The sequence below is a fragment of the Xiphophorus couchianus genome, chromosome 5 (assembly GCF_001444195.1).
Source record: "Xiphophorus couchianus chromosome 5, X_couchianus-1.0, whole genome shotgun sequence".
Taxonomy (NCBI): domain Eukaryota; kingdom Metazoa; phylum Chordata; class Actinopteri; order Cyprinodontiformes; family Poeciliidae; genus Xiphophorus; species Xiphophorus couchianus.
The window spans coordinates 13032530-13050001 of NC_040232.1; the positions used below are offsets into that span (position 1 = coordinate 13032530).

The 17472-nt window shown below is 36.4% G+C and overlaps 3 protein-coding genes across 4 annotated transcripts; 1 reads left to right on the forward strand and 2 right to left on the reverse strand.

Moving 5' to 3' along the window:
• Window positions 1-1087: 1087 nt before the first annotated feature.
• On the forward strand, window positions 1088-14859 carry gtf2e2 (general transcription factor IIE, polypeptide 2, beta). 2 transcript variants are annotated; one of them, XM_028017037.1, is made up of 8 exons: window positions 1088-1301; window positions 3209-3373; window positions 11180-11262; window positions 11870-11977; window positions 12384-12566; window positions 13014-13107; window positions 13190-13305; window positions 13453-14859. In XM_028017037.1, exons 2-8 carry the CDS (start codon window positions 3214-3216, stop codon window positions 13570-13572), a joined length of 864 nt encoding a protein of 287 aa, XP_027872838.1. In that variant the 5' UTR covers window positions 1088-1301; window positions 3209-3213; the 3' UTR covers window positions 13573-14859. The 2 variants fall into 2 exon arrangements, with proteins under 2 accessions (XP_027872838.1, XP_027872839.1); XM_028017038.1 differs by having other exon boundaries at window positions 1091-1305.
• smim18 (small integral membrane protein 18) lies at window positions 5379-9512 on the reverse strand. Its single transcript, XM_028017040.1, has 2 exons — window positions 9301-9512; window positions 5379-6487 (listed from the first exon to the last, which is right to left on the reverse strand). The coding sequence occupies exon 2, from the start codon at window positions 6480-6482 to the stop codon at window positions 6168-6170; it is 315 nt and encodes a 104-aa protein (XP_027872841.1). The 5' UTR covers window positions 6483-6487; window positions 9301-9512; the 3' UTR covers window positions 5379-6167.
• LOC114144333 (dynactin subunit 6) lies at window positions 13315-16720 on the reverse strand. The gene is made up of 7 exons (XM_028017039.1): window positions 16602-16720; window positions 16362-16426; window positions 16159-16264; window positions 15963-16048; window positions 15812-15859; window positions 15583-15725; window positions 13315-14451 (listed from the first exon to the last, which is right to left on the reverse strand). The coding sequence occupies exons 1-7, from the start codon at window positions 16628-16630 to the stop codon at window positions 14359-14361; spliced, it is 570 nt and encodes a 189-aa protein (XP_027872840.1). The 5' UTR covers window positions 16631-16720; the 3' UTR covers window positions 13315-14358.
• Window positions 16721-17472: the final 752 nt, after the last annotated feature.

The following is a 17472-nucleotide window of genomic DNA, read 5'->3' on the forward strand; positions in this document are numbered from 1 at the left end:
CTCTGGACATGTAATATTTTATTATATTTTAATGATGTTGTTCGCTCCTTCATGTAAACAGTTCAGATTCCAAGAAGGAATGAAAATCTGGATAAAGTGCAACACAGACTTTTTAAGTTTTGAGTTTATTATCCTGCTCTTGAAACAGGACACACTATTTAAATATACTCCTGAACACAAAACACGGCCATGGCATTCAGGTAAGTCACGTCCACTCTATATTTTAGGACATATGTACTTCATGCTCAGATGATTATTTACATCGACATTATGTCATGTTGTTTTCTGCACAAAGAATAATCAACTTTAGCTTATACGAAAATATGTTTAAAAAATTTATTAAAAAATTCTGCTTATTTAAAGTTCTTTTCTGTGAAAGTTTCCAAGAGCATTGCAAGAACAAGAATTTATAAAAAAAAAATAAATAAATTCACTACTGACACAATTATGCCATTACGCCACTAGGTGGTAGTGTTGAAACACTCTTTCTGAAGACGTTACCTCAAAGTATATACGTATCTTGGAAGGGACAAATATAGCAGGTATTATTTAAATTCCTTTAGAATTAAAACTTAATTTTAAGGACTCTATATAGATATTAACTGAAGATAAGAGAATTTGTTAACATTTGTTATTGTTTAAGGTAAATATATTCACATCTCCAAATATCTACCATAAAATCCCAATTCCCAAAGTTCGTTATCTTTGAGATTATATTTTTCTATTCCAAATGAAACAGCCCTGGTTGATAAATTAATTTTCTAATTGTTTTTAATTAAAAACAACTGTCTTCCAGAACATTCTTGTACAACAATCCCAAAACAGATGAACAATATTTTCATTTTGCAGAAAGTTTCAACACTAATGGGTCAAAAATTATTAACAAAAATGCTTTGGAATTGTGAATAATTTTAAAGGACACTTGTCTTACGTTAGTATTTATTAGGTATGTCTAATTTTCGACAAGTCCACTTCTAGTTTATATTTCCGAAAATTTTGGACAGATAAAAAAAAAAAATATACGCAAGATGTTTTTCTCTGTCCAATGGAAAATGCGTGGTGACGTAGTGTATGGTTAGCTGTCGAAAACCGATATATCGAACAAGAAGCGGAAGTCCTGTGAAGAGAAAACATTTGTTAGAAGTTAGTTAGTTAGCTAGCTAGCTAGCTGGTATCAACTTATTTCACAACAGAAAAGGCGGAAAATTGCTGATTTACTGGAAGATTAATTTGGCTTTGCACTTTGATTAGTTAGTCCTTTTGGACTAACTGCAGTTTATTTGCAGAGGACAAAGCAAAAGGCAGGTACCGTTTACTGACCTAACACTGCATGTGCTAATGCTAGGTTAACAGCTAGACTACAGTACATTTTCTTTACTGCGTTCTGCTGTTTTTTGTTTTGTTTAGATCAGAATATTAATCTGTCTCCCAATGTTTAAGAAGTTATTACGTCAGTTAACTGTTTACTTAATACAACAGTGATGACGAACGTTAGCTAAATCAACCAGCTATTACAGTTCGAGCTCTTACCTTGTTTTTCCTATCAGTTGTTTAGATCAATACCTTTGTGTTGATATCTTAAGAAAATATATGCCCTGTCAAGCTACTAATGTTATTTTCTTCTTTTTTTTTTTAGCTAATCAGAAATGTTTTGGGAGAAGTTCTCATCTAAATTAACCTCGGGGGGTATTTCCAAATTATGAATCGATTCCATGGCAAAGCATGGCTAACATAGGCTTCATTTGTGATTTTGAATCCTTTGTCTTTGTCATATTTGGTTATTTCAGTTGTTATTTTTGGCTCTGCTTCGTTCAGCCTGCTTATTTGGAACGAAGAATAATAATATATCTCTTCTTCTCACTCATTATTTTTCAATAACTTAGTTCTAAGAAGCAAGACTGTTGTAAATGTCACACTGTTCTTTGCAGTAGTTGTATATGTTTGTTTTTTTTTTACTCCTGCTTCAATGCCTTTTCTGACAAATGTTTTTTAGCTGCTGTGATTTTTAGAATGAAATGTCATTTTTAGTTAACTTTATTACATATGACAAAAAAAATCAGACATTTTTGCTTAAAATTGGTTATATGTTCAATGTACCAAATTGAAAATCTATAGGTTTTCTTTAACATTGTATAGACCGATGTTTAATAGCCTATATGTTGTGTTGTTATAGTTCTGTGTATTACCACTTGTTATAAACAATAAATAAAATTGGGAGGGAATGGAGGGAACATGTAATGTGTAAAGGGTCAGAGATGTACCTCAATTTATTCAAATCTACAATGTATGTATAGACTTTGCATAATCTGTTTGAGGTGTTTGTTAAACACTTACTACCCAACAAAATTAGCCATGTTACCATTTTAACATAAATTCATCTGTACTTTACCTACATTTTGTCTTATTCACAAGTAGTGAATTTGTTGTCTGTAATACATTTTAGCTTGCTAATGGAATAATAATAATTAAAAAAGACGCATCCACACTGTGGATGGCAGTGCCTAGATAAATTAGGTCAAGTGGGACGGTTGGGATCTGCAAAGAGCTAATTCATGAACTGAAACATGCATCTGAAGGATTTAATTTTTGCCAAAAACCGAATTGAAATGTACTTATTGAAAATGTTGCTGGTTAAGGACAGAGAATTGATACAAATGGTCTGAAATTTGATACCTTTTCTATGGAACTAGAGCCATAAACTAATACAGGAACTCCTATGTTTTGCACAGTATCAAGTTAGAGAAGGAAATCTAAAGAAATAGATCAATTAGTTTATGAAGCCATCTCAAAGCTGATTTTTCAATAACTAAGTTTGGCTCTATGTTATAGTCACTGTTGTTTAAGATATGAAGAAACACATAGAAAAGATTTCTCTGGCAAATGCTCATTTCTTTCAGAATGGCAATGGTCTTGACTTCCAGGTAAGCAAAATTTTTGAATAAAGATGCAGCCAACAACAAACAATAATATTTGGAAGATCATTAGAAAAAAACCTGGCAAATTTTCTCTGAATATGAATGATTTATTCCCCCCAAAAATTGGAGTAAAGCTTTTTGGGGGAGGGGAGAAGCTGACTCGGGCTGTGTTGAGGAATAAAACAGGGTTTTAGCAAATCAGTCATTTGAAATTTGTTGTGTAAGTCTGCCTGAAATCTGTTTTGCATCAAAATACTTATATACAACGTCCATGTTTTCTTCTTTCATCTCAGCCGGGATGGATCCAGCTCTGCTTAGAGAGCGTGAGCTGTTCCAAAAGAGAGCTCTTTCCACTCCTGCTGTAGAAAAGCGGCCAGCCGCATCAGAATCTGGTTCTCACAAGAAGAAGAAACCCAAAGTAGATAAGGAGAGCTCCTCTGGATCCAAAAACAGCTCTGGTAAGTGAAACATCTCATTTAATCTGTCTGTTTGATCAAAGCATGAAAGGAAGACATTTCTCTGTGACGGATGTCTGTGATATTATACACATTCACATTAATAGAGATTCCCGTTCCTGTGTGTGTCGGCGATTGACTGATACTAAATGCTCCAATGGGCTGTAAGGTTCTATTTTACACTTTAGAAATGCAACACTGCTATTATTCCTAGCTTTTCTGGTCTCCCATCTAATATGATTCTTTCATTGACACGTTTATTGGCCAGTGGTGAACAAAACCTCAAGATTATTTTTAAGTGTTAAAAGCTGATTATGGTCACTTTAATTGCACAACCTTTAGTTGTAATGAAAACATTGCAGTTTTAATATATTGATTGGCACCTCTGGTAAAAAGCCTTAAAACAAGTTTGTGTTTGGTTGCAGTAGCTCACATGCTGCTGCAATGAAAAATCCCATGTTAAGAAAAACTGTTTTAAGGAAAATCCTTGGTGGTCCACTTGGCAAGAGGACTGTAATTAATCAATAACATTTCACAAGTTGGGAACGCTTAAGAGGAGGGAACTTTGACTGTTTCTTCTTTCTACATTCTGTAGATCATTCACAGTCTTCATCCGTCTGTTCTGTTCACATGCTTTTTTTTTGGTTTTTTTAAGGATTTGTATGTCAGAACTGGCAAGGTCATGGAAGAAGTTTGATTTTTGTGTTTGATGAACCTCCTCTTTGCTATCTTGGCCATTTCTCTTATATATTATGTTGACAGACCTGATAGCAACTTTAGTTTGCTACTAAAGCCCACCAGATTTTTTGAATGTTTAGGTATTTTAAAAAAATTAAATGATGGAATTCACTCAAGCTCATGGCATCCCAGATCTGCTACCGTAATTAACAGTTGACGTAAACTGGTTTTCCACTTATGCATCCTTTATTTCATTCTCCATCTCAGTCCTAGTCTCATCTGAACACAGGCCAAACTTACATTCCCATTAGGGCTTTTTCCCAGACAGTTTTTATTCGGATTCTACATAGCAACAGTGAACTTGGAGAAATGCTTATTTCTCCAATCATCCTTATCTCTGTGTGTGGTGGCAGGACAGAAATTCATCTGTGTCCAGCCTAATGAACTTTAGCCAAAATAGGCCTCTGTGTCATGTAATTTATTTTCATATTTATAACAAAATTATAAATTAAAACACTGGTTGACATGCATGTGTTTCAAAGAAATTTTAGTGGGCTACTAACAGTTGTGCCACCTGTGATTTTAAGAAAAACACAAATTGCAAGGAAAATTTGTAAGATATTTAGTAGGTATAACAATATAAAGTGCTTTACACAATGGTAGAAAAAGGCGGAGCACAAAACGGTGAGTTGTCAAACAGAACGTCATTACTGTAGTTTGTATCACCGAGTCTTGTGTGTTCCTTCCGTCTTGATTTCTCCAGCAGTCCTGGCAGCTTTTGAGTCATTCAGATTGAAAAATGTTGCTTAGCAACCACTTAGAACCCGGCGGTTGCATTGGAACACCACATTTTATCAACCAGCACATTTTATCAACAAGGCAGTTCAAAAAGCTTCACATGATGAAAACATAAAACAAGGAAAAAAGTGGCATAATAAAGGATGGTCAATGAAGGAAATCATGGTTTCAGCATTTTGTAGTTTTCTGGCAGTGTTCCAGATTAGAGGAAAATAAAAACTCAATAATCCTTTTCCATGTTTGGTTCTGATTCTCTGAATGCATAGTAGACTAAAACCAGGGGACCTAAGATTAATATGACAACAGGTCTTTAAAGTATATTCGTATTAAGCCATTCACTGACTTATAAACTAACTAAAATATTTGAAAATTTTTTCTCTTAAGTTACAGGGAGCCACAGGGCATTACAGGGAGTTTTAGGCAGATCTGTGACGAAGACACTGTTGCAGTAATCAATCTGGCTGCAAGGCCTGCAGTTCAATTTATGTTTCATCATGGCTGAGAGACATTGCTTTTCTTTTCTTTTCTCTTATTTTGGACACCAAGTAATGGCAACACACTTTTCTGTGAAGTGGGACTTTATTAGAAGAAAAATGACTTTGACATTACATTTCAATGTATGAGTTGCAGAGAAATTGGCTCAGCAAGCTTTGGAAAGCTTATATCTTTTTTTACAACATGAATGGGGGCTTTCCATTGGAAACCTTACAAATTGTATCATTGAACCCTTTTATACACACACATACAGTTCCAACAAAATAATCCCACACAATTTACATGCCAAGCAACAGTCAGTTTTTAATAGTGATTTAAAAAGCCCACATCTTTTAGTGAGAGTTAGGCAGTTTGTAGTAAGGCATATGGAATGACACAATAAAGTAAATGACAGTTAAGCTACCAAGCTTGTGTAGAGCTAAAGAAGCAGTGCTATTTATATTGACGTTGCTGTCAGGCAGGTAATGTGTAACATGGGGGGGGAGCACGCTTGCTCTCCAAAGCATTGATGATGATTAACATCACCATAATTTTGGCATGCAACCAGATGGTCCCTTTGAGTTGGAAAAATGATCCACCAAATAAGCGGTTTTTCTTTTTATTATTTTGAAAGAAGTGTTTTAAGCAAAATTGTCAACTCTCATGCTTTCAATTTCTCAGAGACATTCTGAAATTAGGGGGAGAAAAAAGAATTCTGTTTGAAATAAAAAAAGAACAAAAATTAAGATCTTGTTATTTATTGTTACATTACTCCTTACTGTCTGACAGTTTGAGTCCTTATTTTCCAGTGAGACCCAAAATTCATCTTTGCCCATCTCTGTTGCCTCTATACCACTTCGGTGTGGGACTCTGGTTCCTTGCAGATGTTGGTCATGAGCTTGCTGCAGCTCCCTGGGCCTTCCTCCTGTAGCTGGTGGTGTGTTTTCCCCTTAGTGCAGCACCCACAGTCAAGTAGCTCATAGAGCACAGCCAAGGCAGCCAGAGAGAGGACAGTGAGGATGAAAAGGAGAAGGATGATGAAACAGGCAACGTTCCAGCCATCATGGAAGGGGTAGACCTCTTGGACCTGTAAGGAGACGCGGGACAGAGGGACGGCCTCAGGGAGACTACTTGGGTGGACAGTGGTTGTGATGTTGGCCATGTTTTCTGGTTGGAGACAAAAGCATGAAAAAAAGATGTATTGTTGTGAAATTCTGTGTTTAGTTTTCATTTCTTTAAAAATAAGTAAGAAGGAACTGTTTGGTTTTACCATATGACTATCATTGAACTGTCAAGAAAAACCTATGGTAGAGATTTCAGCTGTTCGGCTTTGATTAGTTAACCAGAACTCAAAAATCGGATATTTTCCCGATCTAGGAATTCACCTTATTTAGCACTACTTGCTCGTATTGAATTCTCAATATGTTAGAAATTAGCTCAGGATGAGCAAAACATTCCTTGTAAGAAGAAGACTCTTCTTACAAGCCTCCTAACTAATATAAGATAATGAAGATTGGTTCAATAGTCAACTGTGTACATTTTTTGGTTTCACAAATAATACTAAAAGGTTGTTTAACAGCAACAGCAACTTCCCTTTCATGCAGTCTTTGCTTCTGATATAAATAACTGACTGCCCAGAGAAAAAAAGAATATACTATACTGTATATATATATATCACGCATACTTTTTCTCATCGGAAATTATTGGAATCGATCAAAATTTTGGTAGCCTTGTGCAAAGCAAGTTATAAAATGGATATCTGCAAAAATTATTTGTATACTTTTTAGAACTCTAAAGGGAGTTTAATAAATATAGGCATTGTATCTAAGGAACTACATTGTTAAATTAGGAGATGTTCAGTAGCCACATAGTTAGACAAATTGTCTCCCATCAGTCGTTCTTTTAGCCAACACCTACCACTTTGAACCACTCTGAGGTGTGCAAGCATTTCTGCCCACACAGACACACACACGAGTGTGCACACGCATGTTTCTGACACACAGAGAGCAGAAAGAGAGAGAGGTAGCTGACCCAGATTGCTTACAGATAGAAAACACCGAGCAGAGGAACTGAAGTGCTTGTCTCTTGACCAGTTTTATTAGATTACATTTACTGTCCATTTCCTCCTAGAGCTTCCAACTCAAACTGATGTCACATGTGAAAGACCTGCTTTAATGTTACAGAATAATAGCAGAAGGGCCTGTAAATGTACCTTTAGAGCTTCTTGTTATCTGAAATAACTCTTGGCATCCTCGCTTCACTTCTCTTAAGGGGTTGCATTGTGGAGGCCATGTTCAATAATTTATTCTGCACCACTTACTTTCACCTCTTAAGATTTTGTGGTCTACATCCAGTCTTTACTTTTCTTAAAGATCTGACCAGTTGATATTGATGTTTAGGGGTCTATAATATTGGAAAAAATACAATTTGTGATAAATATTTAAATAACTTAAGTGTTAGTACTGATCTGCTTTTGCAATAAAAGATCAAATTCATTGTTTCTGCTTCCCTAAGCCACTTTTGTTGTTTTTTTTTGGATAAACTTTCTGGTAGATTTTATAGAGCTAGAATAAGATTAAATCTTTGCACATAGATAGCTATTTATTCACTTTGGAAGTAGAGGCGACAACACAGTATGAAAGAGATCAGTCACTTTAAAACAGTTATTTTAATAGCTTCCTTCCTCTTTGCTGCCAGTTGTAAGCTTAGGTGTTTATAACTAATGATGAAAATGACTGACTGACAGTAAAGACATCTGCCCTGAAGAGTGTTCTGACTACCTAGGGCTCAGGTATGATGGTTCCACTTATTTATTTAGTTTTAGACCATCCAGTCAGCATTTGGTGTTAATGACTACCTTAGTTAAAAACTTGAGTTAAAACAAACTCTGGCCATTATGGATGGGAATTTATTTTTGAAGCCTAAAAGATGGGCATCTTTTTCCAAAAGCAGTATTTTTGTGAGATGGGCCTCTTACTATTGCAAAACATACAAAAAATATTGTTTAAAATTTTTACTTCATATGGCCCACTTCAACTGGTGATCGTTAATATCCTAGTCCTAGTTGCAGGTTTATTTTTTCTGTATTATTGAGATGTAGTTGTTTATGATGGCAGAAGCTTTTGTGTGATAGTGCTTGCTGTCAGTTAATAAAATTTAACTTTATAATCCATGTACAGCATCATTTCATCAGTCACATCAATTTCACTCAGATTCGTTGCCATGGCAACAACCTCACAGACTAACCTTAGCTGACCTCCTCCATCCCCCCTCATGTTTCCAGCTTGATATTTCTGTTTTCCTAACAATCAGTAGGGGACACTTTGGCTCCCTGCAGCATCTGCTACCAACCCCCCCTTTGCGAGAGCCCCACCCCAGCCATGGTTAGTAGGTGTTGCAGGACTACGTAATGCTCTCTCAAAATTGGCCACCACTCAGAAAAAACACAGATTCCTGACGGTGTTTCCCTGGGCATCTCTTCGCCGATTTTACCCCCTCACTGGTTTGTCGTGACAGCAGCAGTTTCCTCAGAGCTGTGTGTTCTGACAAACTGAGACATGACGCTCATGAACGCCTGCGCAGACACAGAAACGGATATTCTGGTGCTTGTTATTCAACCAGAGAAGAGTGCAGTCTGGTCCATGTTTATTTAATCCTCTGTGTGTGTGTAAGCAATTTTGGCCTTGCTATTGCATCTGATGGCTAAAGGTTTTAAATGTAATTTTTTCATTGCTATTATTTGGGAATGCTGCAGTTTTAAATAAGATTGAGCAAAATAGATTTGATTTGCAAATATGAATTTGCTGCATTTTAACATTTGTGATTCAGCAGCTTAAAAACACCTAGCACTAGTCCTAAAATTAAAACCAACAACAGTTTTTGTTTTCAGGTCAGGCAGTGGTTTGTTGTGATTGGTTCATGTCAAACACGTTCTCATGATTCAGACTACCCTTTATCTGGAAGAAAATATACTAACTCACCTGTGTGTCTGGCTCTGCTTCTTAAAGATGCTGGATAAAAGATGAACTCCCTTGTTTTTAGTTCTCCCCCTGTCTCTTGGATCTTCCCCTCGCTCACACTCACACATCAACCTGCTCTCCTCGGCACACTCATGCACTTTCAGCCGTCGCTCGTGCACCCGCTCTCCTCCTCCGCCACTCCTTGCAGCTCTTCATGCATCTCCTGAACAGATCAGGCTTCTCCCCATCATTGGCTCTTTCCCTCCGCCCCTGCTCCCACACCATTCGCTAGCAGAACTGTCAGAAATTTGCCGTTCTGCCCACTGTTCAGCATACAGCCACAGAGGCTCCTTCCCACACCATGAGTCATTTATGAATCGGTGTCTGTTTTTAACCATGATTGGTCAGAACTCACTTCAGATCTGGACAAGGGAGGTAGTGATGGGTGTTATGACTCGACCCTAGCAGAGATTAGCAATTCTTAAGATTAAATAATATTTAACATCTTTTCACACTGATGTCATTTGGACCTATACAAAAAAAGGATTTTTCAGGAGGGTCACAGAAATAGTTATTGTGAGGTGGATTTGGCCCAGGCGCCTTTGGAAAAATAACAGGAAATGTATAAATTTGGGGGAAATGTATATAAATTAAATAAATTTTATTTTTTACATGCAATATAAGTGTTTCCAAACTTAATGATTAAATATTAATAATATATAATGTACAGTCATGGCCAAAAGTATTGAGAATGACACAAATATTATATTTTCACATGATCTTCTGCACGTGTTTCTTTCGAGGTAACCATGGTTCACAGAAGAGAAACAATGATGCCAAGCACCAGCCTCTTTTTAAAGTGTCCAGCAGTGTCATTCTTACTTAATCATGACAGATTGATCTCCAGCCCTGTCCTCATCACCACCCACTCCTGTGTTAATGGAGCAATCACTGAAACAATGTTAGCTGGTCCTTTTAAGGCAGGGCTGCAATGAAGTTGAAATGTGTTTTGGGGGATAAAGTTCATTTTCTAGGCAAATATTGACTTTGCAATTAATTGCTGTTACGCTGATCACTCTTTATAACATTCTGGAGTATATGCAAATTGCTGTTATAAAAACTGAAGAAGTAGACTTTGTAAATATTAACATTTGAATCATTCTCAAAACATTTGGCCATGACTGTAATAATTGTGACTGAGCAGTCTCAGAAGTCAAACTAAAAACTTACAAGAGTCTGCCTGAAAATATGAACAGGAGTAATTTTTGGGTACAATTTGTAGAGGATTAACATACATTTTCTAAACTGGTTACCATCAAAGGCACCAAAAGATGTACATGTACTAATAATCTTTAGTACATTAACAAGATACAGAAGTGCAAAGATTTGGCACACGGACCTGTTTTGAAACAGTTAATCAAGGGATCCAGCAGTGAAAAAGATCTAATTGGAATTGCATGAACTCCAATAAAATGGGTCTAATCAAATGTAGAGAAAGCTATAATATGTTAACAGTTTGTTAATGTCACTGGGGACATTCATGATTTACTGTGACGCAAAATGAAAATGACTTTAACACCCTTGTTCTAAATTCAGTATTTAAAAATGTAGGTTTTGGTTCCGCCTAAACTGTGTTCCTAAATTTTTATTTGGTTCAACACAGCGTTTCAGAAAGCTGCAACACTTCACCTAAACTTAGCTTTTTTATTTATAGCAGAATATCAGATGTTTGACTGAATCAACCCACATTTCATTACATTTTGGAAAAAAGCACTGCATTGATTTTAAAACTTTGTCACTGTAAGAAACATTTCACACATATTTTGTGCATTATATCGACTATGCTTATTATATAATGACTTCTGTTTTTTTCTGTTTTTGTTTGTTCTGTATTTGACAGAATCTGCAAATGGAAGCATTAACAGCAAGGCAAGCGCTGGGTACAAGTTTGGCTGCCTGGCCAAGATTGTCAACTACATGAAGGTAACCACATGTTTAAAAAGAGCATTAGTAGGCTTTGTGTAGATTTGAATATTTTTGTGCCAAATGTTTTTGTCATTCCTAATTACATGAAAAGTGTTGAGATCAGAGTCAGACTGGCTCAACACTTTCCACACCACCATTAATTTTTTATTGTCCAGTCATCTCCATCACAGCTTCATAAATAAGTCTATTTTTCGGATGATCGTATCAGCAGGATGAGTCAGACTTGTCCACTGTGTAACATTTGCTCTCGAGTCTTTCTTTGGGTACATTAACAGCTTGTTTATCATTCTGCGGTTCTGCAGAAGGCAGCGATCTTCTATCTGCGCTGTGACTCATCTTTTTTCTTTTTGCTGAACTCGCATATCACTCGACAGATTTCTTTTTAATGCTTGTACTTTTGTGCCGTCTGTTGATGTGAGTTTTAAAAGCTGTAAAGCCCCCTGACATTTTAGCTGCCAACTTGCAGAAGACGTTGCTGAATTTGTCAATAATTTTCAATTAAGATATTTTTAAAAGTAAAATAAATACAATGAAATATTTTTGTGTTAGCAGGTGTTTCTCCTACGTGTGTTTTAACTTTGCCTGATCTTTGTCCTGTTTACAGACGAGGCATCAGAATGGTGACACCCACTTCCTGACCCTTGATGAAATACTGGATGAGACCAAACTTCTTGACATCAGTCTGAAACAGAAACAATGGCTAATGACTGAGGTGTGCTCCTGTCATGTTCAGGGTCATTGCAGGTCTTTGTTTATTTATCACCCCAAGAGGAATTGGTTCTTTCTTCAAACATTTCCCATAAACTTTATCTTGTGTTTAAAACTGATCCATCTTTACATCATACAAAACTGTGTAGAAATCCCAAACCTTTACAAGTTGCTTGCTTCCAATGTTCTATACTTTTTTTTTTTTAAGGGTATTGGTGTTCAGGCTGTCCAAAGTGTCTTAAGATATCATTTAAAACAGGTTAATTGCTGTTTTTTTTATAGACTCATGATCTAATACCTTTCCAGTTCATGATTTTTGCAATTTTGTTTTGAATAAATGTTGAATAAAATGAATGTGTTTGCACAACAGCTTTACATGTAATCTAGTACATCTTTATCCCAAACTTCAGGCCTTGGTCAGCAACCCAAAAATTGAGGTTCGTGATGGAACTTATGGCTTTAAGCCCAAATACAACCTGAAGGACAAGAAAGCTTTACTGAGGCTGCTGGACAAACACGACCAGCTGGGCCTGGGAGGAGTGCTGCTGGACGATGTGGAAGAGGGACTCCCTAATTCTGCTAAGGCTATCAAGGTAATTTAAAGTCGATTGTATGAGAGAATATAATAATTAACATAACTACCACAAAAGGTGACTTCCAAAAGTTTTCAGGCTTCTTCTCACGTTCCAAACAAAAATTCTAACTTAACAAGGATTTTATGTGATAAACCAACACAAAATGCACCATAATGGTCAAGTGGAAGGAAAATGATCGGCTTAGATTTGTTGAGAACCTCCCAGATACCCCAAAGAAAAACCAGCTGCTTTGAGAAGCCACCTTATCAGTAAATAGTGCAGTTGTGTATAATTTAGCCTTGATATAAATGCAGATGTTCTGTGAAGGCCCAAGGTCTTTGTTAGAAACTGTGTGAAGTAGTAGCATCATGAAGACCAAGAAACACACCAAACCAGAAAACGTGACTAAGATCAAGAGGCATAAATAGTTCTGCAGGGTGTTAAAAACTAAATTGTTTTCCACAGGCTTTGGGGGATCAGATTGTATTTGTAACAAGACCAGACAAGAAAAAGATCTTGTTCTACAACGACAAGCATTGCCAGTTTGTAGTAGATGAAGGTGAGATTTTTTTTTAATTATTAGTTCGCCTCTGAACCAGCAATCACACATTTTATTTTTTGTTCCTCGCTTTGCACTGCAGAATTTCAGAAGCTGTGGAGGAGTGTACCAGTGGACTCCATAGATGAAGAGAAAATTGAAGAGTACTTGAAAAAACAGGGCATTTCTTCCATGCAAGAGACTGGACCAAAGAAAGTGGTCAGTTTCTTTTCTGTATCCCATATTTATTTCAGCAAGTTTGTATAAAACCTTCTTTTAGAGACAAGAAAAAATATATATCTAGTCACACTTATTCTGTACTGGAACAATCATCCTGTTTAACTTTGGATTCTGGCTTCTCTGCAGATGCCAGTTCAAAAGAGAAAGAAGCAAAGTGGGCAGAGGAAGAGACAATTCAAAACCCATAACAACCATCTGGCAGGAGTTCTGGAGGACTACACGGATGGTGTGCCTGCAAAGAAGTGAAACCGCAAACTATAATCCGAGGTGGCAGCAGATGAAGCCCCTGGCTATACAATACAGACTTTGTTGCGGTTCTGTCAAAAAAAAAAAAGAGAGAAAAAAAACAACCTAGCATGTTCATTTATTTTCATTCCCTCCAGGGATCAGTAGACATTACATGGAGCCAATAGCAGCAGTGTTGTGGAATGCTTTTTAGAGTCACTGGTCAATCAAACCTCAAGGACGTTTTGGGAAGAGTACCGAGATCTGTAAGCACATGAAAGCTGGACAGAAGTGGGCACATCATACTTACAGATAAAATGTAAATGCGGTTAATATGTGTTAATATTACTCTGACTATTTTTAGTTGAAAGCAAAGATGTGTTTTGAAAGGTGCAATTTGAGTAAAGAGATGTTCTGATGTTAACCAGATGTGTGGAAGACCCAGCATAAAAACATCTCCATCTTTTCTAAAACCATGGTTCTGCTTTTACTTTGCAGAACCATGGCACAGTGGTTCAGAATACAAGACTTTTGGATTTATTTTAATAAATTTCATTGTTTCACAATACGGTTTCAAATCTCTAACAATAATTGGTCAGTACTTAAAGTCCATCTCCCAAAACTTGAGGGAAAATATTTTTTTTTTTCAATCTTAGAAAAGAATAAACAAGCAAAGGGAAATGACTAATCTACAGTTACAGAGTAGAAAATACCAAAAGGGCACTATTCTTGGTGTTTAATAACTATATACATTTGTTACCTTCAAACAAAGCAATTTAATTTATTTAAACAGTTTACTGTTACATTTTAACTGGTCATGTGGCTTGCTTTAATTGTTTTCTTCAAATGGTGGTAATTTGGCAAAATCTTCATCAGGAAGTCAAGTTGGAGGGTCTGCGGCTGTAATGACAATAAAACATTTTAATGAAGAGCATAAACATGGCAAAAACAAAATCCTAGAAATGTAGGTAGGCTGGGCGCTCCTGGATAGCTTCATCACTGTTGTACATTTTCTCCAATTGCAAATAATGGCTCATTGTAGTTTCCTGGAGGCCCAACAAATGTCAAACACTTAAATTTTCTTAGAGACAAGATGTGTTGTTCTTGACACATTTTAGCCCATTTCATTTTGCCAAATGGGTTCTATTTAAGTGGTTTCTTGATTTGAGAGAATAAACGGTAATCAGGGAGATGTGGCAAGCGTAGATAATTCATAATTAATCAATGGATGCAATTATATCTTCACATGGGAGTAGGTTGGTTTGGATTGTCTTTTTTCCTAAATAAAAACTACCTTTAATATTCATATCCACGTTATCTGTGTCTGGTATTAAAAGTGTGATAAAGAAGAGAATAAAAAAGTAAGGGGGCACTGTACTCTTTGTAGTGTTTATAGAAGACTGGTTTATTTCTGCTCTTTATGCAGCAATGCAATTATGAAAGTGATATTAGCTGGTTAAACAGTTCAGGTATTTGCTTCAGTAGAGCCTTCAGTCAGCAGCTTGTCAGCTGTAGTTTTAAACCTGCTTTCTTTAACCCAGCAAGCAGATGATGTTCAGCAATGGTTGGGAGAAAACCTCCGCAGCACCTTGGTGTAAAAATCATGGCATCTATGTTTGTTTTCCTTTTTCAATTGTAGATCCCACTAAATGTTAAGATTAGAATCGCCATTTTGCCAGTAGTAGAATTTAACAAAATAGTCACACTAGGAGTAAACAGTGTAAACCATTTATTCCCTTCTACTTCTGAACATTTGAGCTATCATAAAAATTGCTCAGAGCAGTAGCTAAGTACACATGCAAAACCTTTAGTCAGGCAGGGATGTTTAAAAGTAAGGAAAATTGTTTTTGTATACCTAATGGGTAAAGTGGCAGGGGTATAGAATACCAGCTAGCTTCCATTGAGATGAATAAACAGTCCCAACAGAAAAATGTATTAATTTATTATATTGTGACACCAAAACAAAATGATAATCCTACACCTGGAATATTTCTCTTCAACCTGGATGTGTCAAACCATGTGTATCCATACCTGTGGTCTCTCTGTTTGAACTCTCCTCATACATCCAGAGCCATATATCACTGTGTTCTCAGGTATGACCTCACAGGTGTTGACCTGACAGAAGGCTCCAATGATGCATCCACTGGTGAGAATCACATTCCTGCCAACGTCAGCTAGACGGCAAGGCACAGGAAAAAGAAAATATGGTGAGTAATTCTATTAGATTTTAGTTCTAATAGCTGAATTTGGTAGAGCCCACCTTTAGATTCAATGACGTTGTTGTCACCAATTTTCAAGGCTTGCGATACTGATTAATAACAGTTGAGGCAAATCTGGTTTGAAATTATGAAAGTGCAACACATTCAATTATTTATACACAACAACAGCAGAGGATTGTCCAAAAAGGATACCACAGCCGACTTCAAACACGTTGTTTGTACCAATGGTCATGGTCTTTGGCTCCACTTCAGAGTCCGGGGTGATGTTTTCTGGATAACTTAAATTCATACAAAGGTGCAAAATTCAATTTTTACCCTTAGAATTTGTTGTAAAGCTCTATCCACATTTAAATTTGATAAATACTTGTAAGATGAGGCTAATCCTCACCTGTTGATGATCAGAGCTTGTTCTTCGATCAGGTTGCCTTCTCCAATCACAATAGGTCCTGCCTCTGCTATAATCCGAGCTTTTGGATGGACCACTGTTCTAGGGCCTGAAACAATAAACAGTTACAGTAAAGACAAGTTACAATCCATTTGCAACATCTCTTGGCTTATGTGTGTTTGCTACTTTCTTTTTTCAAATCTTACCAATAGTAACATCTCCTCTGATCTCGCTTTCAACACAGACTACAGCCCCAGCTGCTATTTTAACACTGTGAAAACAGCAGAAGTAACCGCTTAACAATGCTAGCTTAAGGTGCTAATTAGATACTTTTCTTGGCGCGTTAGAAAAAGCGGTAAAACTACTTCCCAGTCACCAGTTCTCAATTATTTCTAAACAAATAGCAGTTAACCTAATGATTGGACATAAACCTATGCTGACCTTACCTTTTCTGTGCGTTTAATTTGTCTGCCATGACAGGAGCTGCTCTGATGGGAGGCTGCGTTGATTCACTCGGGTATCGATTGGAAATCCTTTTCTCCACCCTCTGTGCATGTGCGCATGCGCCTGTCAATGTAATCGCTCCTGCTACGCTGTACCATACAACACTGTACAACTAACATTACTTGATGCATTACTACTGCAAAACATTCAGGCGTCTTCGCGGAGATACACTTTTAAAAACGTATACTAATTTAACTGACTTAAGAAGCAGTTACCATAGCAACCAACTTTAATGACTGCTCCCAGGAAATAATTTGACCAATATGATGGAGGAGACCTACATATATAAAAGGATAACCAAACCACAATTAATAAATGTCTTAATAAGGTAATAAGGTTGGTACTTAATGTGCCAACAAAGGCACAATAATAAGTGTTTTAGAAAATTATATGCAATGTGACAATTGATCTGTTTATTATTATTAATATTATTGTTATTATTTCACCATATTGGCATATATACATATTTATTTTAATTATTATTTCCACTGTATTTTTTTTATTCAGTTCCTAATTATTTATCCTTCTTGTAGACATTTGAAAGTAAATGGGGCATCAAAAAACAACCATATCTGTCACTACGTTAGTATGTCTCTATTTTTGTTGTGATTGTTGGCACATTCATTGCTTTATTTGAACATTCATTAATTTATTAATTTAGGTATTTTAAATATTGCTGGGTTTTATTCACTATACGGGTAGCTTTTAGTAACAACGTTTGCAGCGTGATATGTTTGTAATTTAAAATCTGAAAATTAGAAGTGCTCATAATTATGAGGTAGAAAGTTCTGCAAAAAGTGTTGTGTCTTGTAT